General features: G+C 48.6%; 1 protein-coding gene across 1 annotated transcript in view; it reads right to left on the minus strand.

Moving 5' to 3' along the window:
• The window catches only part of ZCCHC14 (zinc finger CCHC-type containing 14), a 61,195-nt gene that overhangs the window by 8,094 nt on the left and 29,843 nt on the right, over positions 1-23,258 (minus strand). The window contains 9 exon segments of the mRNA XM_024735555.1: positions 10-150; positions 1,326-1,453; positions 1,758-1,849; positions 3,338-3,617; positions 4,646-4,700; positions 4,782-4,876; positions 5,605-5,714; positions 8,370-8,441; positions 20,428-20,501. Coding sequence (XP_024591323.1) covers positions 10-150; positions 1,326-1,453; positions 1,758-1,849; positions 3,338-3,617; positions 4,646-4,700; positions 4,782-4,876; positions 5,605-5,714; positions 8,370-8,441; positions 20,428-20,501 — 1,047 coding nt within the window.

Consider the following 23,258-nt stretch of genomic DNA (forward strand, 5'->3'; position numbering starts at 1 on the left):
CGTGCTTACGTCTGTCGTTCTCCTCCGCGCTGTCCGAGCTCTCTTCCCGGGCCTGCACGCCCATCGGGCTGGGCGAGGAGCTGGAACACTCGGAGGAGCTGCCTTCCCGGGCCGTCTGGTGCGGAGGCTGCGCCACCTCCACCCGCAGCGCTGCGGAGAAGGCACAGGTGACAGCCCGGAGGTGGCACCAAGGTCCGCGAGCCACGGGATGCCGACGGGGGCTGTGCCAGCCGGCGCCAACCGCGCCCTCCCCTCCCACCCGCATGCATGCCTATCGGGCTCATTTTCTGTCCTGTCCCTATTCATACAGGGCTGAGGCTCACAAGCCCGCCAGGCGGCAGACGCACACGTGGCCGTGCTCTCAGCCTCCCCAAGCAGACGCTGCACGACAGGAAAAGGACCCCCAAACCACCGGGTGCTACAACAGCCGCACTCCACAGACAGACACCTCCGTTTTCTGAGGACCGGGGACATAAGACCTTTTCAGTCAAATAAGCACTGAAAAGATGCAATGACATTTTTTCTTCCTGGTTTACTGTCACTCTTGGTATTTCTAGTGCATGAGGAAAACAGCAGAACAGCTGTTACCGTGACCCTCCCCCTCCTGCCGAGGAGAGGACGGCAGGGAGAAGAGGAGGAAGGCTGGTGGCTCGGCATCAGGGACTTCAGGATGGACTTGGAGGGCGATGGCCTAAAACCGCCTCCACACCTGCCATGGTCGGGGGGTGGGGGGGGAATTCTGGGTCTAACGCTTTTGCCCAAACCACTTCAGGCGAGTCACCAGTCTCCAGCTCCTAACACAAACGTCCCTTCTATTTTCCTGTCGCAGAAACTATAAAAGCTAAAATAATGAAAAGTAACTCTTAAGTATGAGAAAATGGAAACAGAAAAGTCCCAATTTTGAGACTTCCGTGGTGGCTCAGTGGTCAAGAATCCACCTGCCAATGCAGGGGACATGGGTTCAAGCCCTGGTCAGGGAACTAAGATCCCACATACCGCGGAGCAACTAAGCCCGTGCGCCACAACTACTGAGCCCACGAGCCTAGAGCCCGTGCTCTGCAACAAGAGAAGCCACTGCAACGAGAAGCCCGCGCACCACGATGAAGAGTGGCCCCCGCTCGCCGCAACTAGAGAAAGCCCGCGCACAGCAACAAAGACCCAACGCAGCCAAAAGTTTAATTAATTAATTAATTTAAAAATAAAATAAACTAAAATAATGAAAAGTAACTCTAAGCACTAGGAAACAGAAAGGGAAAAGGGGCGTGACCTGCGGCCTGGCCCTCCTCCGAAGGGTCCCAGGTCCAGGCGCGCCCGGCCCCACCCACCTGCAGCATGGCTGCTTCGCACCGGCTGCACAGGCCCCACGTGGCTGGTGGGGGGAACGCGGGCCACTCCGCTGCTGCTGACTGGGGGAGGGGCCGAGGGGTTCAGGCACCGTTTCTCTGACTTCTCCCTGTGCGACAGGAAAGCACAGCAACAAGCGAGCGTTCAGTTCTGCTGCAGAGCCTCTCCGCGTTTCAGTCTCTACTTAATAAGGCTGATTTCCGCCAAAATAATCTCCAGGGTGGAAGATAACGCATTCTGACTTCTCAGATTCACTCTAAAGGGTCCTTCCTAGCAAACCAAAGCCACATTTGTAGAATCTTAAGAGCATTAATTAAGGTTTGATAAGCAATCAGCAGTAATAAGTCCTAGCGTCTGTTCCGCATGTTAGAAACTAAAATGAAGACACATTCCGTAAACAATCTCACACTCACTTCTCCAACTCCAGCTGAGTCTTGAGCTTCTTCTTTGCTCCCATGGTGAGGGATTCAAATTTATTTAGATCTTCTTCCGTGAGGCTCAGAAACTTCCACAGAAGAAACAAATTACAAAGTGTGAGAATTAATTAGGATTCTGAAGACAAAGAACTTGGAGTTTAATTTCATAAACGTATTCTACCTCTAGGATATGTAAACAGATCAAACTTAAGTAGATAATAAAAGACTGGGGATCGCTGTCAAACATTTACTTGCTAAATGACTTGGTGTCCAGGGTCCAAAATATAAGACGCTCATTGTGCGTCCGAGGGTCACGGGCTGTGCCCACTGAGCCTTCAGCACAGGCGTCCGAGTGACAGCTGGGTGAAGACTGGGCACCTGGAAGGTCCGTGCTATGCGGGCAGGAGACTGAAACAGTGTTCTGCGTCTCAACTGCTGCAGAGATGCAGCTGGTGGAAGTGTCTCCCCTCCCGGGGCTCTCCCTCCAGCGACAGGAGCAGTCTTCTTTAGTGGCTCTTTTTTCTTGAGATCATGGTCATTTCAGGGACAACAGCAACTTTGTTGGGTAGCCAATGATCCAGAAAAGTAGATGCCATCCAAACTGAACGGCGACCTAACTCACTGGCCTCATACTAAGAAAAAAGATGATACTTGGTTCTCACAACGGTCCATAACATGATTTGTGATCTTAGCCTTTTCAACTCATACATTACGCTAAAACTTTCTCAACTGATCATGACCAAGGTTAGTAAAATCTGTTGTTTTTAAGGCTTGTGAGTCCTAAACTGAGAGTATTGACAATTTACCTAAAATGTGTTTTTTATTAGCAGTAAAAGCTTGATTTCTAGATTCTTCAACTGCAGATTCTTGGACAAACGAAACGTTTGCAGAGATAAAAGGCACCAAGTCACTTCATCCAGCAGGGGGAGCTCAGAGTTCAAACATCACATACAGGTCCGATTTACTTTTACCATTGACACTGAAACTTAAGAAATTTCAGAATTTTTTAACAGTGAAAAAATGCTCCTTGTCAAAACTGTATTGTAAAAGATAACTGCTATGTAGGATTTCTTGAAAGACATAAAATTCATCTATTCCTTTAGCTCTAAGAGCCTACATGAAGGCAGGTCATCAGACAACCCTTTTGCACTGGGCTCTTGTAAAAGGCTACGCTGAGGGGCGTCTAAGAAAGGGGGACGCGGGGCCCACAATTCACTACCTCTACCCACTGAAGGGCTGCTGGAGACATAGCCCTCAGTCACAGACAGTGAGTGTCTCGTTTGGGAAGACCCCAAACTATCTTAAGAAAGCTGTTTGTTCACAGACAACTGTGATCCAGTGTTTGCTTCAGCTGCAGGTAGCCTCCAAATTCAAATCCACGGCCCCTCCAGCAAGCTCACGGGACTTGTGGGGACGCGCATCTGCAGGTGTTAAGGACCAGGTGGTATGACCTCCACGACACACACGCTGCAGAAACCCAACTCAGTTCCTCTAGGAATGAAGGAATGAGGTCCAAAGAATGACGGGTTACCTGAGACAACAAGCACATTCTCGCTGCCTGCTAGTAACCAACGTACCTTCTCCATCGTGAGCTGTTTAAAGACGGGGTAGTACTTGTGCAAACGCAGTTTCCGAAGCCAGTCTAAAATCCCATTTTGCTCCTGGGTCTGCGGGGCCTGCAGGCTGGAAGGCATCAAGATAGCGGGCGAGCTGTCCATCGGGGTCCGGTAGGCCAGAGCTGAGCCTGCACCCCCCGCGTGCGAGCAGTGGGGCAAGGCGGACGTGCTGGCCGAGTGCTGCCCGTGATGCTGGGTGCCGCCCTGAGACGACGGGATGCCGGCCACTCCGCACACAGGCCTGCGAGGACAGCAGACAGGTAGTTTTCAAAAGACCACGGCCTCCACCGAGGACCAGCTCCTACAGCCTGGACTGCATCTGCAGCCATGTCCACTGCTGGCGCCAGAGCTACTGCCACCACCACCCTGGGGTGAACGTCTGAAGGTGTGGACGTGTGCGTGCACGGACGTGTGTGTACCCATCTAGATGCTGCGCTTGAGTACGTGTGTACATGTTACGTATATGTACGCGTCTGTGTGTCGCCACCAGACCTGTGGCTTTGCTGCCTAGTTTCTTTCTGTTGCTTCTATCACAGGATGATACTGGTAATCATATATTAAAACTCCAAAATCTTGAACATTCAAGTTAATTTTTTTTTTTGAAAAGTAAATTCTAGAAAGCTGAAGGACCAAAGCATCACCCTCTGTCCCTGCCCCTTCCACACTAAACTGCAAACTGACATATTACATGTTTACACACACCAGGCAGAGGGTGAAGAAAGTCAGCACCTTCAAAGACCTCATTACCTGACTAGAGCTCACGGAACCGTGTGTGTGTGTGCGCGCGCGCGCACGTGTGTACGCCCCGTCTGTGATGTCAGCCCATTTTAATGCTGGCTGTCAGTCCAGACGTGCAGTCTGTCTGTCACCCGCGCACTGCCACCATCACTGTCGGGCCCCGTGCTGGCAGAGGGACCTCCAGAGCAGCAACTCTGGCCCTTCGTGGGCTTAATCACTCCCCAAGAGCTTGTAAAAATGAAGATTCTCAGAAATTTTGGTTTCCTAGAACGTGCAGGGCCCAGAAACTGGCATTTGCAATAAGGGTCTTTGGGAATTCTAATTCCAGGGGCGCTCCAAGAACCACTTTTTTTTTTTTTTTTTTTAAGAAATCAAAAAGTGGATTATCTCTATCCAATTCTCTCAATATTATTATTCAAGACTAAGATCAAGAGTGACTTAACTCTAGAAACAACTATTTACACAAAATGAAAAGTAAGCTCTGTAATAAGGCTGACTGGAAATGTGTTGGTTACACGGTAGAAGTCTCACCTTCCAGACACGCCCATCACGGTACCGACTTTAGACAGGGAAGGGTTGCCAGGACCTACAAGTTAAAATAGATATAATTTATTTACAGACCATAAAAATGTTTCTACTTTTATTCAATTATATTTTACAAACTCACTTGGACTTTGAAGCTGTTGGGTGGGAGATGAAGTGCTGAAAAATTTCTTAACATGGTCATTTTTTAATATCTGAGAAGGTAATGAAGCCAAATACCTAGAAATGAAACAGAGTGGTTTTATCAGCATCAAAACGTGTTACCAAAAAGTAACTGGGAGAGAAATTTTAATTTTCAATTAAGAGACATATATAGCAGAGGAAAACTAAACCGAAGTGCCTTAACCTATATTCTTCCTGCCTTATTCAGTTTTATTCTTGGTACGATTCATACTGTTTCCTGGTGCCCCTTTTCCTTATTTACACTGTGTTACGCTGTATGAATCGAGTCTCTCAGGGCCCACAACCCGGGCCATGAGCACCGCTGGGGCCGTCACAGCTGCTGGGTGGCACGCTGATGTTGGCCCCAGTCCCCGGGGCCCTCTGTGCGCATGTACAAGACCAACGCGCCAGGACGTCATCAAGGGTCCAGAGCCACTGGGCCCAGGAGACTTTTTATTAGGTCCTCCTTTTATCCTTTCAACTACAGGGCAGAGGCAGATTTTATTTCATTAAGACCGTCAAAATTACATTAAATGGTGGCATACACTTTGAAATTCCTTCACTTATATATTCTCAAAATCACGCCTAGATTATTAAGATCCTTCAAATTCTCCATAACTGATGAAAACCCCTAGAGGCAAACAGGAGACCTGAACCATCCAGACCGCATGTCACCTGAGGAGCCCCTCAGATGCCTGGGCAGCTCACGTCGGGCCCCGCCCGCGCCACAGAGGGCCATCGGCGGCCGCCCGCGCCGTGGCCTTGGGTGGGGTGACGAGCATTACCTCAGGTCCGCTTCCAGATCCATGTGGTTTCGCTCTACATAGAATGCATCTGGGCCAGCTAAGCAAGGAATGAATTTCTCCAAATTTTCTTCAGGACACAGCTGAGATAACTGAAAGACGAAAAGGCATAGGAAGTATGTCACAATTCATCTTACAGAACCAGAACTCCTCACTGTGGGAAACACTTGGGCAGGTACTGGCTGCTGACACCTGCTGCTGTGATTCTGGGAGCCACCTGGGCTTCTGCGTCCACGTGGGACGCAGGGAGCAACAACCCACCACAACATCAAGAAGCAGCTCGACACTCCACACAGCCGTGCCTGCTCTTGAGCCCAGCAGAGGGCTGAGCTGCAAGGCCACCATGTGAACCGAATTCCAAGACGGACCTGCCCCTCTGAGGACACAGGGCACGTGAACTGTCTCAGCCGTGGCAGAGCCCGCGGGAGAGATGGCTGCCATACAGGCAGGCAGAAGAGATCGGCTGGGATGAGCGCCTCCCCACAGGCTGAGTGTGCGTCAGACAGCAGTCAGCCCGGAGCCCAGACGCAGGGGGCCTGTGTCCTCATTCCCGAGCTCCCTTCCACAGGCGGGGAGGCTGGGAGAGTCTGCACAGGTGGCACAGGGGTGGGGCGGCTGCCCCTGGGGCTGAGGCTGGAAAGCCCGCAGGCCTTTCCCTGGAGCCCGCTCTCAATCCAAAGCAAAAAGCCCGCAAGCCGCCGGGGGCGGGGCGAGACCGCTCGTGCTCCCAGAGCACAAGCAAAAGCCCCCGTTTCTGGGGCGGAGGCAGAATGCCTTCAGGCCTCTGGAGGAGGAGGGGAAAGTCCTCCCGGCACCAGGTCACAGGCAGAGACACCCTGCTTCTCAGGGAAGATGAGAACACAGCCCCTCTGGCCCCAAGGAAGGGGCAAGAAAGCCCTCCTGAGCCGAGTCAGCTGCTGCTGGGGAAGGAAGGGGCCGGGACGCTGAGAAAGGCCCCCCACGACCCCGTGGCTAGAGCTGGGGCTGCACCGGCAGGACGGGGAACCACTCCGACCCTCACCGAGCATCCATCACCACGCCACAAGTAACAGCAGTCTCCCCAGGGAGGGAGGAGTCAACGGAGCGGGGAGACGCCCTCTGTGCCGCAGGTGGAGCAAGACCACTCCAGGCTCCTCTCGAGGCTCAAGGGAGCAGCAGGCCTCCCTGGAGGAACCTGAGGCCTGTGGTGCAACAGCAAAACCCAAACCCAGCCCCGCTCCCGACAAGACCAACCTGAAGCCCCGCCGCTGGTGCAACAGGTGCAGCAGCAGGCCCGTCTGCAGGCTAGTTTCTAGACGTGACGTCTAACGTTCAGTCAAAAATTGTAAGATGAAAAAGAGGGGGCGATCTATCGTCAAGATAATCATCGGAGCCAGACTGGAAAATAACCCAGATGTCGGCACTATCACACAGGACTTGGAATAACTATGCTGAACATACTAAAGGACTTCGTTTAAAAACATGAACAACATGCGTGAACGAGTGGGAAATTTCATCAGAGAGACGGAAACTTTCTATTAAAAGACGTTATCAAACGGAAAAGCTACAGAAAACAAAAGAACAAAAAACCCCAAAACCATGGTACTAGAGACAAAGAATTCAGCTCGTCGGCAACCTGGGTAGAGCTGAGGAGAAACGTAAGTAAACTTGAAGACGGGGTCACGTACACATGACTCAAGGCCCGGAAGAAGAGAGAGTGGGGCAGGAGAAATATCTGAAGAGATAATGGACAAGAAGTTTCCAACATTACTGACAGACAGCAAGGCAGAGACCAGGAAGGGCAGAGAACCCGAAGCCAGGTGAGTATCAGCCACTGCAAACACCCAGACAAAAGAGTGGCAAAGTCGGCCGGCATCAGCGGAGTCCAGAGAAGTGCTTTTTCACAAGACAAGAGGATAGGCACAAAGGAGAGGAAATTCAGTGTTCTAAGTGGTGCAGAGGAAACAGGGAACCCCCGGGGAGGATCACTAATCAATCCTAGAAAGCACGGCACTGTGGCGTCCTTCAGTGCATGGCAGGCCTAAATAAGAGGCACACTCAAACAACTTCTGCCCAAGCTTCTCAAACAGGATCCATCAACTCGATTCTGTCCTACAGGATTATATCCTTAATTTCATAATCAAATTGCAAGCCAACTTTGGAGACACTTCAGCTATGTTATTCCACACAACAAAGGTGACTGCTTCAGCTGAACAACTGCGGCAAAGACAGTGGTTCACTGCTCCGGCACAGGCCAGGCCAGGGGACTTTAGACACACAGGTGTCTACGTATATAACACGTGTACGTGGGGGTAAAGAAGTAATTCTTTAGTAGTGCAGCTTGTTCAAACGGTATTTTTTGAATCAATTTTAAACCAAACAGGTTGTACGTCATCTGTATTTCAACTTTAAAAAATAAAAACAAACAGGAAAATTCAATATGTAAACGGAATAAGGTGGAAAAAGGTGAAGTGTCTGCCCACTGCCGCCACGTGAGCCCCTCACTCAGCCTCGGCTGAGCTGTAACAAACCACCACCAGCCAAACACCCCTTGGGCACCTTCACACTCGCATCTTTCTGTCCCATCTCGTTCTCCGCAACCGGAAGGAATGTGGACCGTGGCCCTGAGGGCCACTCGCCCTGTTGGAGCACGAATCCCCGGCACTGCACCCGCTGAAGGCTGCAACCACGGAAATTACCTGGCAGTCCAGTGGACCGTGGGGAATGAGACCCTTTTAATTTTTGTAAGAGCCCTTAAATCACCTTACCTTTGAAATAAATTCAGTCACTTCAGAGGAAGATTTGGTTACTGATGTTACTGAAGAATCAGACCACAAGACCTTAAAAACAAATAAACAAACAAACCTTAAAAACAGACGCCACATACTTAATTCCCAACACACTTGTCCAGGGATTCGTGGCCGGTACAGGCGCGGTAGTGGGACAAGCCCTAGTGCGCCTCTCGCATGGGGCGTTTATGTACCCCTTGGCTTGTTACAGAAAGAATGTTCACGTAACTCAAGTGCATTAAAGCTTAACTTCCTGTTTTGCGCAATTATTCAAGGATCAGTGTTATCACTCAAGCTGCTCCCCAAAGCGTCAGAAAGTCCCTGCCGACCCCGACTGCGAGTATGTGTGTGAGCACATCATCCTCACGTGTTCAGGTCAGTCCACGCAACTGTGGATGTGGAATCAAGAAATTACCGGAAACGAGCTCATCCAAACAGTAAGTACTCCATACGTGTTCAGTGCTGGGGGCGTGCTGAGGGGAGGAGGCCAGGTCCCAGCCCTCAGGAATCTGACAGAACTGGGGGGGTGACACAGGCCAGGGCAGTCAGTACCAGAATTGCGGGGAACATCCTCCATCGCAGGGGGCGGGGGAAGAATTCGGGGAGAAAACATCAGAAAGGTCTTTCTGGAAGTTCTACAAAGCCCGGTGTGTCTGTTTTCCCTTCCTGCACCTACGACAGCAGCAGTTTTAGTTCATGACTCCACAAATGGACTGTAAGTTCCCCGGGGCAGAGGGCTTTCCTGCACCGGGGAAAGCGTGAGCTGAACTCAGAAGGCGCGAGAAGGACAGAGGGGACAGGATGAGATGGGAGGGAAGCAGGGTCCATAACAAGAAGGGTTAAACCATGAACGAGGACGTTTACCCTAAAATCCAGAAGGAGCGTTGGAGGATTGCAAGTCGGGAAATAAAATGACTGAGTGTATTTTATCACCAATAGGAAAGCGTTGTATTTACACTGATTTAGAGAAAAGAGGTTGGAGACACCAAACAACTCTCATGCTCTCCTCCCACCCCGCGCTGGCCTTCATCTTCTGAGAAGCGGCCCAGCATGTTTGCTGACGGTCTCCGGGGCCTGAAGCGCTGGCCGTCTCTCCTCTCTGTTGAAATTCACGTGAGTTCCTCTCTGCTCTGGTGGCTGTCACATCACGTAACAATTACTAAGGTATGTTTTTCAAGCCCCCACAAAATACAAGCCAATCAAGGAAAGGGACCTCTCTTCTTCGTCTCTGAATTCCCTACGCCTCCCAGAATTGATCAAGGCAAGTGCTGGCATTTCTGAATGAAGGTGCTGTGCCATCCAAAATCTACCTACACTAAAATCAAAGTACCTACGCCATTTTTTCTGTCTAAAATAATTAAATCTTTTAACAACACGAAAAGGAAGTTTGGGGGAGAGTGAGCTGCTCCCCACATAAAACACCAGTAACATCCATGATTAAAGGTGAGAACTTGCTAGCATTAGATGTGTGACCCAAAGTACAGCTGTCGTGGTTTTCTAAGTAAAACGTGCCGCATGTCACGTGGCACGAACGCACCCTAACCCAACTAAAGCGTGAAGTCCAACACCCAAATGGCGAGCACGGCACGGACACACCATTCTATGCTGAAACAGACAGTCTGCTTCCCCGACAATTATATATTTTAAATAGGCGCGACTGTTCTAGGTTGTCTGCTCCTGGTATATTTTTCTCTGACTTCCAAAAGGACTTGCTGCTCCAACCAGGGGCAAGGGCTGGAAACCAGCAGACCTCAGCAGCACTCTGCACTGCAGGTGACGCAGGCTGGCCTGACCCAGTCCCCTGGAGGGGCACGGACACGGGAGAGCAGCCTCGCACTGTGCCACGTGCTAGAGACACGTGATCTACCACGTCCAAGACAGCACCGATCCTAAGCTACCCCGCTGCTGATGTACCACCAAGAAGAAACACTGCCAATCGGCACAGTATTTTTCAACCACCCATAGTCGCTCCAAGAGCCACTGAGACCTGCTGAGATGGATTTTAATGTATCTTAAACATACACAAAAAAGCATGGGGACTTCCCTGTGGCGCAGTGGTTAAGAATCCGCCTGCCAACCCAGGGGACACGGGTTCGAACTCTGTCCTGGGAAGACCCACACGCCGTGGAGCAACTAAGCCCGCGAGCCACAACTACTGAGCCTGCGCTCTAGAGCCCGTGAGCCACAACTACCGAGCCCGCGTGCCACAACTAATGAAGCCGGCGTGCCTTGAGCCTGTGCTCTGCAACAAGAGAAGCCACCGCAATGAGAAGCCCGCGCACCGCAACAAAGACCCAACGCAGCCAAAAAAAAAGAAGCACAGTATGCACAGAGTACATAAGGGTACTGAGGATTTCTTCACACTCAGGGTCTAACTCCTCTGACCCACTGTCCATCTCAGCTCTCAGCACCCTCTGGAGAAGGGGGAGCAGCGTCTTCTTCACTCACACAGGCAGCAGCTCAGGCAAAGGCCCTGCCACTGCTCAGGCCACAGCCCTCACGTGAGCAAGCAGCCCAGTGCCACCAGACCTGCCACCAGACCTCTGAGGACCTCTGAAGTCGAATACAAGGACAGGCAAAGCAGTCACAAAGAACAAGGCAGCCTGGAGGTGGCACGGACCATGCACTCAAAACTCGCTTTTAAAACTAAAAACTATCAACGGTATTCTCAGCGAACTAAGAGCAGAAAGCATCGCCAAGAACAGGATGCTATGAAAAAAGAATCGCCAGGGAACAGAGGTCTCTGTTGTTAAAAACAGGACAGCAGAAGTGAAACATTCACTTCAAGAGATGGAAGATGAGGGAATCTTCCATAGGATAGATCAAAGAAGTCAAAGGGAAAGAAAATAGAGGAAAAAAAAATAAAACAGAGGACCAGTCTTGAGGTCCAACAGGCAGACAGCAGGAGTCCCAAAACAAGAAAACTGAGAGAAACAGGACAGAGGAAATCAAAGGGAATGATTCAAGAAAAGGAACTCAAATTAATGGACTTAAGTTAAAAGGGCTGACTTGCATCTCAGCACAGTGGATGATAACCTATACCCAAGCCTGGCTCTGAGAAATGTGCAAAGGCTTGGGACTAAGAGAAGATCCTAAAACCTTTAGAAATTATAAAACAGGGCCAACACTGGATCAGGAGTCAGAGCAGATCCATGCTTCTCAACAGCAACACTGCAAGACAGTAAAGAAGAAGTGCTTCCGAGTTCCTAAGGAAAAATGACGCCTGGTCTAGAACTGTATTCCCAGTCACATGTCAGGTCAGAGGGATGAAGACACTGCCAAACATGAAAGCCAGAAACTGTACCTCCCCGGGACCCTTTCTAAGAAGCTAGTAGAACAACTATTAAAACCTAGAACTAACCCAAGGCAATAGATGAGTTAAGAGCTGAGAACAGGGTATCAGAGCCAGGAGGGAGGAAGGGACCCCGCGGGTGATGGTACGGGGGGCCCCGCAATGAGACTGCACCAGGCCGAGTCCAGGTCGGAGCAGGGCCGTAGCTCCAGAGATGAAACCAATGGAATGCCGGATGCATTTGAACACAACCAGGGAAAACTTTAGGGGTGACTTTGTTTTCTAAGTACTTGTTCACAAGCAACAAACAAACAAAAAGAGACAATTAACTCCAGGTAGAATAAAGTATCGGAAAGGAAAGGTACTAAATAAGCATATACCACATGGCTTGGGTAGCAACAACCTTCACACAGTCAGGCTAATTACCATACAAGCAATGAGGTGTATTATCATAAGAAACAGTTCCCTGCGCCTCCGGGTGATGCAGGCACAATCACTGGACTCTCTGCACACACACAGCTGACGAACACAACTAAAGAAAAAAAAATAGTTGTCAAGACTCATCCTTAGCTAATAGTGATAAAATGTTCAGAGCAGTTAAGATTGCTTCAAGATGAAAAACTTCTAAAGAAAAGATACAGCACTAAAATAAAATGTAACGTCTGGGTTCTTAACGAAGACTGGCATAAAAAGAATGGGTGTTTTAATTAGCATTGCTCCACAGTTCCTTTTAAGTCAATACAACTCTCCCGTCTACAGGCGTTTCAAGTGTTCGGGTAATCTTCTGATGTTTTTTTCCCACCCTGTCCTTCATGTGTAATAAGTATACTTTAAAAAAGTTTTAGTTATTCAACAGTGAATTTGGAAAAGCTGGTAAAATTTGGACATTTCACATGTACACAGATATAAAATAATTTTTGTATTTTAAAAGATTCTGTCATTTTCTTCCTGTATTTGCTTTCCTCAGTAACTAGTAATTACAACTTCAGCAAAAACAAAACGAACTCCATGAAAAAAAAGAACAGGAAACTCAAACTCCTGCTTGCAGTCCATTTGTTACTTACGTCTTCCTATAAAATAACCACCTTTCATTTGTATCCTGGAAAACAATGACACATGAAAACTAAAAGTAGAGATAAACAAAGCCGAGAAAAAGGGGAGGGGGGGAAGTCACTGACTTCTCCTTGAATGAGTGAAAGCTTTCAGAAAAAGCCGCTTCTGGAGTCTTCCTATATTGTCAGCAATAGAGGGTACATCTCACCGTGGTTAAGGCAGAGACTCCTAATAAAGTTCTTTATTGTTCTGGCCACAAGTACGATAGCTATTTATATCCATGTTCAAAAGACAACCTATTTAAAGGACAATTTATCCTAATTATTTAGGGCTCTGTGGACAAAAATTAATCCTCAGGTAAACTTCTTTCTTTCTTTCTTTCTTTCTTTTTTTTTTTGGCTGCATTGGGTCTTCGTTGCTGTGTGCGGGCTTTTCTCTAGTTGCAGCAAATGGGGGCTACTCTTCACTGTGGTGCACGGGCTTCTCATGGTGGTGGCTTCTCTTACTGTGGAGCACGGGATCCAGGCACGTGGGCTTCAGAAGTTGTGGCACGCGGGCTTCTCACGGTGGTGGCTTCTCTTATTGTGGAGCACGGGCTCCAGGCACGCGGGCTTCTCATGGTGGTGGCTTCTCTTATTGCGGAGCATGGGCTCTAGGCGCGTGGGCTTCAGTAGTTGTGGCACGCGGGCTCAGTAGTTGTGGCCCGTGGGCTCTAGAGCACAGGCTCAGTAGTTGTGGTGCATGGGCTTAGTTGCTCTGCGACATGTGGGATCTTCCCGGACCATGTGTCCCCTGCATCGGCAGGCAGATTCCTAACCACTGTGCCACCAGGGAAGCCCTGGCAGGCAGATTCTTAACCACTGCGCCACCAGGGAAGTCCCAATCCTCAGGTGATGTTTTTAAAGGTTTTATTGAGTATAACTGACAATGAAATGCACATATTTAAAGTGTACAATCTGACCAGTGTGGACATACGTATACAGCCATGACACCATCACTCCGATCTATATAATGAACATACCCACCAGTCCCTCCCCAGGAAGCTATTGATCTGCGTTCTATCACTGCAGACTATTTTGCATTTTCTCAATTTATATAAATAAACTCATACGCTGTATGCTCCTTTTTTCTGGTTTCTTTCACACAGCACGATTACGCACTTTCCCCCATATCGCCAAGTGTATCCGTAATTCACTCTGATAATGGATATTTGGGGCGTTACAAACAAAGCTGTTATGAACATTCGTGTACAAACCTTTGTATGAACGTGTACTTTCATTTCCTTCGGTTATTGACCTAGAAGCGGGACCGATGAATCAGATTTTAGGGATATGTCCGACTTTTTAAGAACTGCCGAACTGTCTTCCAAAGTAATCTCACCATTTTACACTCCCACGGCAGTCCTTCCACACACCTGCCAGCAGCTGGTGTGGTCGTCCTGTCAACTTCAGCAGGTTAAGGCAGAGACTCCTAATAAAGTTCTTTATTGTTCTGGCCACAAGTACGATAGCTATTTATATCCATGTTCAAAAGACAACCTATTTAAAGGACAATTTATCCTAATTATTTAGGGCTCTGTGGACAAAAATTAATCCTCAGGTAAACTTCTTTCCTTTCTTTCTTTCTTTCTTTTTTTTTTTGGCTGCATTGGGTCTTCGTTGCTGTGTGCGGGCTTTTCTCTAGTTGCAGCAAATGGGGGCTACTCTTCACTGTGGTGCACGGGCTTCTCATGGTGGTGGCTTCTCTTACTGTGGAGCACGGGATCCAGGCACGTGGGCTTCAGAAGTTGTGGCACGCGGGCTTCTCACGGTGGTGGCTTCTCTTATTGTGGAGCACGGGCTCCAGGCACGCGGGCTTCTCATGGTGGTGGCTTCTCTTATTGCGGAGCATGGGCTCTAGGCGCGTGGGCTTCAGTAGTTGTGGCACGCGGGCTCAGTAGTTGTGGCCCGTGGGCTCTAGAGCACAGGCTCAGTAGTTGTGGTGCATGGGCTTAGTTGCTCTGCGACATGTGGGATCTTCCCGGACCATGTGTCCCCTGCATCGGCAGGCAGATTCCTAACCACTGTGCCACCAGGGAAGCCCTGGCAGGCAGATTCTTAACCACTGCGCCACCAGGGAAGTCCCAATCCTCAGGTGATGTTTTTAAAGGTTTTATTGAGTATAACTGACAATGAAATGCACATATTTAAAGTGTACAATCTGACCAGTGTGGACATACGTATACAGCCATGACACCATCACTCCGATCTATATAATGAACATACCCACCAGTCCCTCCCCAGGAAGCTATTGATCTGCGTTCTATCACTGCAGACTATTTTGCATTTTCTCAATTTATATAAATAAACTCATACGCTGTATGCTCCTTTTTTCTGGTTTCTTTCACACAGCACGATTACGCACTTTCCCCCATATCGCCAAGTGTATCCGTAATTCACTCTGATAATGGATATTTGGGGCGTTACAAACAAAGCTGTTATGAACATTCGTGTACAAACCTTTGTATGAACGTGTACTTTCATTTCCTTCGGTTATTGACCTAGAAGCGGGACCGATGAATCAGATTTTAGGGATATGTCCGACTTTTTAAGAACTGCCGAACTGTCTTCCAAAGTAATCTCACCATTTTACACTCCCACGGCAGTCCTTCCACACACCTGCCAGCAGCTGGTGTGGTCGTCCTGTCAACTTCAGCCACTGTGACGGGCGTGCAGTATGAGCTCACCGTGGTTTTAATCGGTGTTTTCCTAATGGCGACCGATGCTGAACATCTGTCATGAGGGCTATTTGCCATCCATACATCTTTCTTGGTAAAATGTTCACTTTTTTTATTGGGTTATTTTCTCATCATTGAGTTTTGAGAGTTCTCTTTATAGTTTGAATACAAATCCTCTATCAAACATGCAATTTACAAATGTTTTTCTCCTAGTTCTGCGGCTTGGCTTAATTTTCTCCACAGTGCCTGTCAAAGAGCAAGTTTTAAACTCTGATGAAGTTTAATTCACTTTGTCTTTTATGGCTCATGTTTTTGGTATCCTACCTAAGAAATCTTTGCCTGTTTAGGTCACAAACTTTTCTCCTATGCTTTCTTCTAGAAGTTTTATGGTTTTACGTTGTACATTTAGGTCTGTGATCAGTTTTGAGTTAATTTCTACATAAAGGGTGAGGTTTGATGAAGGTTCCTTTTTTTGGGCATACGGTTATCTGCTCCTGAACCATTTGCTGAAAAGACCGTCTTTTCTTCACTGAAATGCCTTTATACCTTTGTCAATAATCAGTTGACCAGGGTGGTGTGGCGTCCGGGGCCCTTAGCCCGAAGCAGACGCGGCCTGGCCCACGGGATAGAGCAGTCCCCACCGTCAGGCCCCGAGCCGACCCCAGGGCCACCCTGCAAGGAGCCGCGGGCAGCGGGAGCCTGAGTTGCTGCCAGTGCTGGCACCAAAACTGACAAGCCGCTCCTAAAATTCACATGGAAATGCAGCATCCCCAGAACAGCCAAGACAATCCTGAGAAAGAAGACCGAACCTAAGAGGACTCACACTTCCCAATTCCAACGTCAAAGCCACAGTACTCAAGACAGAGCAGTGCTGGCCTAACAACGAGAGAGATGAATGGAACTGAGAGTCCAGAAACAGCCCCTCACAATTTCGCTCAACGGATTCTCAACAATGGTGTGAAGACCCTTCAGTGGGGGAAAGAATGGTCTTTTCAACAAATGGTGCTGTCCAATAAAGGTGTTAAAAAAAGTGTAAAATAAACAAACAAACAAATGGTGTTGGACAACAGGACGTCCATATGCAAAAGGACACATTCGAACCCCTACCTCACACCATACACAAAAAATCAATTCCAAATGAATCAAAGACCTAAATGTAAAAGCACAAACAATAAAATTCTTATCAGAAAACACAGGAGTGAATCTTTGCGACCTTGGCTTAGGCAACGGTTTCTTAAATATATAATACCAAAAGCACAAGGAGTGAAAGAAGAAGTAGGTAAACTGGACTTTATCAAAATTGAAAACTTCTGTGTGTCAAAGGACAGCATCAAGAAAATGAAGACGATGCCCACCCAATGGAAGAAAATATCTGCCGCCCAGTAATTCCAGTCCTAGGTGTGTATCCAAGAGAAATGGAAGCACCTGTCCACACAAAAACTTGTACATGAATGTTCATAGCAGCATTACTCATAAGAGGCAAAAAGTGGAAACAACCCAGAAGTGCATCAACTAACTGCTGAGTGGATGAACCAAATGTGGTCCATCCACACGGTGGAATTTCACTCAGCCATAAAAAGGGAAGCACTAATACATGATATAACATAGAGAAGCCTTGAAAACATTATTTGCATGAAAGAAACCGATCACGAAAGAGCACATACTGTATGATTCCATTTATGTGAATGTTCAGCATAGGCAAATCCACTGAGGCAGAAAGCAGGTTAGTACTCGCCAGGGACTTGGGGAGGAGAAGTGGGGAATGACTGCTAATGGGTACGGGGCTTCTTCCTGGGATGGTGGAAATATTCAAATTAAATCGTGGTGATGGTTACAAAATTCTGAATAAATTTTTAAAAGCCACTGAACAGTTTAAATGGATGCATTTTATGTTATGTGAAATCTATCTCATCAGAGGCGTGAAGAAGAAAAGTCAATTCGAAAATTTTAAAACCGTCTAATCTTGAAAAATGCCGTCAAGGATATTCTCCTAAAGTCTTCAAAACAACCAACTGAGTGCTTTACACGTGAGTCTAGCTCGGGCCCCACTGCCCCGGGGCACAGCGTCTCCTCCCTCTTAGCAGCACCTTTAACACAGGTGCTGAAATCGGGTACCGTGAGTCTTCCAGTGTTTTCTTCGTTTCAGAATTGTTTGGACTGCTCTATAGTGTTCTCCATATAAACTTTATTCTATTTTATTTACTATTTACTTATTTACTCAGGCTGCGCTGTGAGGCTTGAGGAATCTTAACTCCCTGACCAGGGACCGAACCCGCGCCCTCGGCAGTGTAAGAGCGGAGTCCTAACCACTGGACCACCAGGGAATTCCCTCCACATAAATTTTAGAATCGTCTTGTTGATTTTTTTTTTCTTTTAAATTTATTTATTTATTTTTGGCTGTGTTGGGTCTTGGTTTCTGTGAGGCGGCTTTCTCTAGTTGCGGCAAGCGGGGACCACTCTTCATCGCGGTGCGCGGGGCTCTCACTGTCGCGGCCTCTCTTGTTGCGGAGCACAGGCTCCAGACGCGAAGGCTCGGCAGTTGTGGCTCACAGGCCCAGTTGCTCCGCGGCAATGTGGGATCTTCCCAGACCAGGGCTCGAACCCATGTCCCCTGCATCGGCAGGCGGATTCTCAACCACTGTGCCACCAGAGAAGCCCCTCGTCTTGTTGATTTCAAAAACAGAAAAACGCTACTGGGACTTACTTTTGCCGGGCGGTCATGTAAGATGACAGAAAGTTTGTAAGTTTAAAGGTACATGGAGTGATGTTCTCCCACTGTCCACAGGTTCTCCCTCTTACAGAACTGTAGTCCTGACCACAACGAGCTAGAGAGACCGCGGTTAAACGCCCGAAGCTATGTAACTACAAGGTGCTTCACTTTTCGAGTGTGACAGGAGCCCCAAACCTAAGCACATGCATATCGCACATTCGTGTAGGAGACTGCAACTCACCTGCAGAGAACAAGCACACAGTTTAAGCTGCGCAAATGAACGGGGTGCTTTATAAATAAGAAGATGGTTGTGTTTTTTTAAAATCTTCCTTGTATCTTTCCTTTGTGCCTCAAATTACCATCAACAAATGTAGTGTGGGCAGTAAATCCCTTAGGGCGTATCAAGTTAGTATGAGTCGGACTGCTGGCTAGTGAAGGATCACCACTTTCCTAAACACAAGAATCCTTTTATCAGTTTTCGAGTCAGGAAAAGCAAGCTTTTCCGATAACCAAACCTTTTTCTTTAAGTACCAAAACACTTCATTCAGCTTAACCATTTGGGGTTAGAAGCGTCTTAAACTGAACTTCAACCCAGCTGTCCGCTCTGCTTTCAGAAGACTCACGGCGCCCTATCCTGCCAGCCTGCCGCCTCCCCACCCTGATCACAAGGCCCTCCTCTGGGGAGAGGCCACGAGAGGCCAAGTGTCTACCCTGCCAAAGCTCATTTCTTTGCAGAGAGGCTGTGGACTGGGGCCGAGTCCAAGCCCAGTTTGATCAGACGGGCTGTGAGTGGGATCTGAAGGGCTTGACGCTCAGCAGTTCCCACACACGCAGGCCCTGTGCACGGGGACCACGCCCGCCACCAGCCCCTCAGGCGATATCCGCCAGCCAGAGGCTGACTGCAGAGGAGAGGAGCCAACACACCCAGCGTTTCAGGGACTCTCTGGGCTCCCCAACCCCAGCAGGCCTTGACGATGCTGGGGTCCTGAGGTTCTGGTTGCTGACACTTGGCTGCTGGTCGCAAGCTCTGACAACCTCCAAAACCGAAGGGAAGCCTTTCCCATACATCTATGGAGTAACAAGTGATTTGCACAATGCAGGACTTCCCAAATCGATCAGTTTCCTACAATGCACGTGGTCAAAGGAGAACCTCGCACAACAATGGGGTAGTAACAGAACCCTGATGACACAGCCAGCCACGCACACGCAGCTAAGCGGGACCAGGAAACTCAGTCTGGCCAGTAAGACGTAAGTGGAAGTGTCTATTTTTTTGCCACGCCTCGTGGCATCTGGGATCTTAGTTCCCCGACCAGGGATCGAACCCGTGCTCCTGGCAGTGGAAGCGAGGAGCCCTAACCACTGGACTGCCAGGGAAGTCCCTCTAGTGGCTGTTTTTAAGAATGGTCCATGAAAAAGAGGTAAAAGTAACCTTTCACTCTCCTCTTCATCCCATGTCCTCCTGTTGCCTGGAATGAAAATGTGAGGGCTGGAGTCCTAGCTGCCATCTTGGACCATGAGGCTAAGGGCCACCTCCTAGAGATGTCAAAGCAGTCAGCTGGAGGGAACCTGGCTCCCTACGTATTTTATGGAGCACAGATGCCATTCCAGCCCCAGGGCCGACTCCTTGTACACTCCGACGTTGTTTAAGCCACTGTTATCGTAGATCTGAGATTCTAATAAACAGTATGCCTCAATTTTCACAGTTCTCTACGTTAGCCAACTCTGGTGACCAGCCACCAGCAGCTGAGCATGTCAGTCTAGAGAATGTTCCCCCCCACACACACACCAAGGACTTTCTGTCACCCAGGAGGTACAGAAGAACAACAGCTCATCTTTGCAGCCACTTACTATATCCACACCCTGTACTGAGTGCTTTGAATGAACTGTCTCATTTAATTCTCCCCCAAACTCCATCCTGTTCGACTGAATGGAGGTGCTGGGGCACAGAGAAGTCCAGCATTGTCCTCGGTCACACGGCGAACAGGAACACAACAGGACTGCGCACTCCAGGCTGTGGCCGAGCACAGCCCCTCCCCCTCATGGAGCCTGCTGAGGTCCAGGGGGAGCAGCCCCCCAGGCCCAACAAGCCCACCGTGGAGACGGTCCACCCACAGGGCCCAGTCCCCACTTCTGTCTCCCGCAGCAGTGGCACAGTGCTTTGCAAAAGACTCGCCTTTTATTTTGAGACATAAAAGTACCACTTCATGGTAAATGTTTCCTTCCTATCCCTTAGAGGAGAAAAGGAAAAAAAAACTTAGCATCTTACCTCAAAGGAACATTCAACATTTCTTTCATTTTTTTTGTGTGATAATCCCTTCAGGTCTATCTTTTCAACACTCACTGTAAAGGTAAACAAAACAAAACAAAACAACAACAAACAAAATTATAAAAATGAAGTAAGAGCTTGAAGTACATATGATTAGTTTACATCGATACATTAGCAACTTTTCACAAGTACGGCTCCCAACACCCGGCCCCGTCTCCTCTGTGGTGGGTGAGCTCGCCAGGAACGAGGAGGCTGCTCGCGCGGGAATGGAGGGCGAAGTTGAAAGTGACACAGGAAAAACAGGCAAAAAATAAAAACAAATCATAGAAAAGAAAGAGATCGGTGCTTGAAAATGCACAAGGGCACAGACCATAATTATAACTGAAGATTAGTTATGATCTCATTTCTGAAAAACTAATGCTCAACGTTTTCCACTGTGATTATTTAGAGACACAGCTGCCCAGAACCTCTCACTGGCATCTCCTCATCTCCTCCTTCTAGGACAAAGCCAGGCTGGAGGTGTGAGGAGAGCAGCTGCGGAGGAGACCCTGCAGACCCCCAGCACCGCCTCTGCAAAACAGAGCAAGGACGGGCGGAGGCCGCAGTTGCACAGGTGGACAGGGATGAGAAAAGGTCGTCACCGTTAAGAGTTCCAAAGCCATCACCTCTGCATACCTCCCTTTTCACATGCAAGGGTGCATCTTTTTTCTCCTCAAAAAAGAAAACGATACAATTAAGTTTCTAAGCCCTTAAGCTTTAAGATGCAAATATTTGAGCACAAATATTTGTTGAAAATAAAACAGCACTTATCAAACATGATGTAGCTTCCAAACTCCCAAACCACATTAAGGTACGTATGTCCTATTTCTGATTCAAATACTAAAGTTTCTCAAGTACCGATTTAACTGCTTCTTCAAGCTTATGAACCTTGGGCAGGCACACGGGCGGTCAGCTCTTATGCAAAGACCCTGGCAAATGAGGGAGGCTTTACTTTCTGAACAGAACACGCACCTTCTTGCACTATTTTTCACCAACATTTCCAGAGATCCCTTGGCTGTGCACTATGGGGATTTCTACAAAGCTTCAAAACCTGTCTAGCATGACACACTCAACATAACTTATTAAAGCTATTAAGTTACACTTTCTGCAGACGCCCCATCTCCTGGTCGGCCATACCTTCCATGGTTTTCTCCGGACCACCCCCAGAAAGCTTTGTGCTCAAAAGTATGGAGGGAAAATCTGAGAAACTCCTTTTTGTAGGCTGCCCATGTACATTAGCATATTAAAGGCTCTGAGAAGTCCTGCAACAAATAAATCTACATTTTTAAACCACAATTCCTCAATTTCTTCGGCCACAGAACTCTCTCCTCCCCTAACACGTCTGAGCACCCCAGAGAGCAACGAGCAGCTCTGTGCACGGGGCTTCGGGGAAGGTTCTAACCCTGCACTGCCCACTGCTGCAGCCACAGACCACACGGGACCACTTAAGTCGGTACTAATTACAATTGAGTAGAATTAAAAACCTCGCCCCTCGGTTGCACTAGCCGCATTCTGGGCGTTCCCACACGGGGCTAGCAGCTGCCATATTGCAGCAGACACAGAAGCCTGGCCATCCCAGGGAGCTCTACTGGGCGAGGGGCAGGCAGGCTGCAGGCTGCCCTCGGCCTGTCTGTCTGTGTAAACAGGCTCCGGGGCACACAGCCACGCCGTGGGCCGACGTACCGTCAATGGGTGCTCTCCACCCAGCGACGGCAGAGCCCGGCGGCGGTGCCAGACTCCGCACGCTTCCCAGAGCCAGAAATACTGACTTTCTGGATCTTTGCAGAAAAAAGGGTGCCAATCCCTGCCCTAAACCAACAACTGTTCATTCACCAACTCGTCTTACAAAGCTCCTGCTGTGTCCCGGGCCGTGTTCCAAGGGCTGGGCACGCAGCGATCAGCACCGTCCATGGGTTCTCGCACTCACAGAGGTTGCGGCCTGTTGGGGAAAAGCGCTTTCACGCCCTGAACTTTCCTCACGAGTCTCCCTAATTTTATAAAGTCGCATCGGGGTTGATATGGATCTTGGGAGACACTAGAACCCATTTGGTTTAGAGTATTTTTAGCTTAAAATAGCTCACAGGAAGGAATTACTCTAAAAAAAAAAATAAGAATGTTTTCTTCCTTTCTGGCAAAACAAAGAAAACACTACATTTAGCAGCTGTGCACTGCCCGACCTCACTCAGTGAAACTACTCACTGTTCCTGTCTGACTTCCCCAGTCAGATTGCCGGCAAATAAGCAGCTCTTATGTTTTCCCAATCACTATTTTTAAAAACTTACCCACAATGACCTCACCCTAATCCAGATCCTTTACTTTTTTAAACAACAGAATATACAAAGTCAATGAATACAGAAAAATGTTATTCGGCATTTTCCCAGGCCACAGAACACCAACGTGTACCTAAAAGTTCCAGGACTGAGTATGAGGATTTATGAAAAAAAAAAGAAAAAAACCCCAACTGGACTGAAAGCGGGAAGTGACTCATAACTGGACAGGAAAATGTGAAAAGCAGATGAATGTTACTCAGCTGTTTTCAAAGAAAAGAGGCATTTTGGACCACAGGACTGAAATGTTTGTGAGACCTCTTCAAAATCACCAGCCCACCTGACTCGGTGTTCTGTGTCCGCGCCATCGGCCCTCTGCAGGCAGCTGCAGCGGCCCCGGCACTGCCAGGATGGCTCCGGACCAGATACACGGCCTGCCGACGAGTTCTGCTGCTTTTCTCTTGGTGCCGCGCCCACTGCGTGGCCACTCGGGGCTCTGAGGGTGGGAGGACGGCCTGCTGGGGC

The sequence above is a fragment of the Neophocaena asiaeorientalis genome, unplaced genomic scaffold, assembly GCF_003031525.2.
Source record: "Neophocaena asiaeorientalis asiaeorientalis breed wild unplaced genomic scaffold, Neophocaena_asiaeorientalis_V1.1 scaffold40, whole genome shotgun sequence".
NCBI classification, from domain to species: Eukaryota; Metazoa; Chordata; class Mammalia; order Artiodactyla; family Phocoenidae; genus Neophocaena; species Neophocaena asiaeorientalis.